The 2,770-nt window shown below is 41.9% G+C and overlaps 1 protein-coding gene across 1 annotated transcript; it reads right to left on the minus strand.

Annotated features, from left to right (window-relative positions):
• Positions 1–2,034: 2,034 nt before the first annotated feature.
• Positions 2,035–2,446, minus strand: LOC121966990 (protein sidekick-1-like; the record flags this gene model as incomplete). Its single annotated transcript, XM_042517053.1, has 2 exons — positions 2,035–2,208; positions 2,344–2,446. Coding segments are annotated over 2 exons (277 nt in total), but the record flags the coding sequence as incomplete, so codon positions are not given.
• Positions 2,447–2,770: the final 324 nt, after the last annotated feature.

The following is a 2,770-nucleotide window of genomic DNA, read 5'->3' on the forward strand; positions in this document are numbered from 1 at the left end:
AGCTGATCTTAAACACTGCTCACACCTTCAGGTGTCTCCAGGTGTCCTCTGGTGTCTCCAGGTGTCCTCTGGTGTCTCCAGGTGTCCACTTGGTTGATAACTGCTGACTAAGCAGATCAATTACTGTGTATGTGTGTGTGTGTGTGTGTATGTGTGTGTGTGTGAGTGTGAGAAAGAAACTGCTATAAGCACACAGTTACAGCCCACAAACACACACACACACACACACACACACACACACACACACACACACAACACACATGCATGCACACACACGTGCGCATGCACACACACATACACACACACATATACAGAGAGGAATCCCTTCGTTCTTGGTTTGTTTTTGCACAGCCATAAACTGAGACTCACTTCCTCCCGCTGAGTTTGACACGTGTAACCTCTTATCGCTGTATAATTCACAAGGATGTGGACTCATGTTCTATCGCTCTCCTACCCTGCAATTGTATTAATATATCATAAGTGTCTTTTATAAATATATTATACAAGTACCTATTAATATATAAAGGCCACTACCTGATAGTGTTCTCTCACAGTGGCTGTAATGAGGCTGTGTGGGTCGGAGCGTGGGATACACTCGAAGCATGTCTGTAGCATCCTGCCTGCTCATACCAAACACGCAGTATGACATGTTTGGAATGTGTTTGACTGAACCACATGAATGCACACATGCACATAAACACATTATAAATACACATTTTACACTCAAAGGCTAATACGGCTTTAATTACAAAGAGCAGGGAGAGTGCTGCATGTTCAGGTTGCCTGATAGTAGACATGACCTTACACTACTATTACTACTGTCCTATAATAACTCACACTGACATTCTCACCCTACAGTTTTAACGATATACTCATGTATCTGGTTTAGAGGGTGTTTGACCCCCGACTGAACATGCTACTATTTGGAAAAAACAATTATTTCATTACACAACCACTGAAATAAGCTGACACTAATGCTTGCTTAATGTTTGGAAATGCACTAAATTACTAATGTGCTGCGTCTCCTGCATTATGTTCTGCAAAGTCAATAGTTTTTTCTATAACACTCACTCCAGAAGCATCCTCCCTGACAATCATATCTGCAATTTGAATCAGCCAGACAGCTAACTATGGATTGGCTGGCTGTTTTCCCACTTGATTGCAGCACAAAAAGTCAAAGTCGTTATTGTGCCTAATCACAGAAGAAGAATACAATTCGCACTTTGTTGGATCAATGCCTGCTCTGTATTTCACAGTATGTAAATGCCATATAAATATTGTGAAAATCTGAACTCAATTTTCTGAGGATAATGTTCAGTAACTTCAAATGTGTACTTTGTGCAGCAGAACAAACTCTGCAATGTGCATTACAATAAAGAGACAGAACAAGTGCGCTAACACACCTTCCTCTTGGTCTGAGCTTTCTGACTCTTCAGTTAGACCTAAACCAAAATTACAGGCGTGAAAGCTCCCCTAAACCATGGCCCAGATGACACAGCCAAACCTTGGTCTGATGAAAAGATCTAGATCAACCTGAGCCATGGTCTGGTTCATTTCTGGTGTGAATGCATTTTTTGGGATGGTTCGGGCTGCTGGACCAATTGCAGGAAGTGAGTATCATAACGTCTTTAAGGAATAACTATGTGTTGTTCGGTCGGTCAAGATGCAGCTCACGCAGTTGACAACCACAGGACATGGAATAGGTATGTCATGTGTAGGTCTTTAGTGCGCTTGTATAATTGCAATATGACACCAAAATGATCAAGATCATGTATACAATGTAACAAAAAATGTGAACCTTGTTTCAGACCTTAGTTCAGACTTTCAGGTGTGAAAAGGCTCTTGAATTTATTTTCTTTCTTGCCAAGAGTTAGATGAGATGATTGATACACTTTTGCATGTTGAGATACAGCAGCTAGTTAGCTTAGGTTAGCACAAAGACTGTAAAACAGCTAGTCTGTCTGTCCGAAGGTAAAAACATCAGAAATGAGTGTGACATGGTCAAATCAGCTTCACATGACTCTCTGAACTCACATGACTTCTAGGCGTGCGAAGCGAGAATCATTGCCGGCCTGTGATGTCACGGTGCACGTGTAATCCCCAATGTCACCTGACCACGTCTGGCCAATAGTGAGGGAGCCCTGGCGCATGGAGACACGGCCCCCACTGGAGGGGCGGACTGGCACACCACCTCGATCCCACTTGAAGCTGTGAGAGAAGAAGAACACACGTACTCTATACTGTTCACAGGCATACAGAAAGCCATGGACAATAGAGAAAGGAAGCAGACACTATATGAGAAGGTACAGATGTACGTAAACACATTACCAAACAAGCAGGTACCTGATATTGACTCTGGGGTCATGGGTAGCATTACAGTCCAAGATAGCGGTGGTTCCTTTGATAACACGCTGGTCTGTTGGAGGCACAGAAATGACTGTACGACCTACAGAAAAGAAAAAACAGTAAGTACTGCAGAGAAGAAGCACAAATGGAGACAGAGAGGAGAGGAGGAGGGGTATCACAGGTTATATACATTCACAGGCTGAAAGTAAATTTGTTTAGTATTCTCTTATATTAGCACCACTCACAGTCTTAGTAAAATGTGTACATTTAAATGTATGCTGCTCAAAAATAATGAGAAATTAATTGGTTGAGGCTAAACAGCACACCGGCGGGCTTCCTTTCACTCACAAATACACACTAAGACACACAAAGACTTAGTATAACAAAAGTAAAAACATAAATGAAAAAAAAATCCAGTGTACAG

Source organism: Plectropomus leopardus, unplaced genomic scaffold, assembly GCF_008729295.1.
Source record: "Plectropomus leopardus isolate mb unplaced genomic scaffold, YSFRI_Pleo_2.0 unplaced_scaffold26571, whole genome shotgun sequence".
Lineage (NCBI taxonomy): Eukaryota > Metazoa > Chordata > Actinopteri > Perciformes > Serranidae > Plectropomus > Plectropomus leopardus.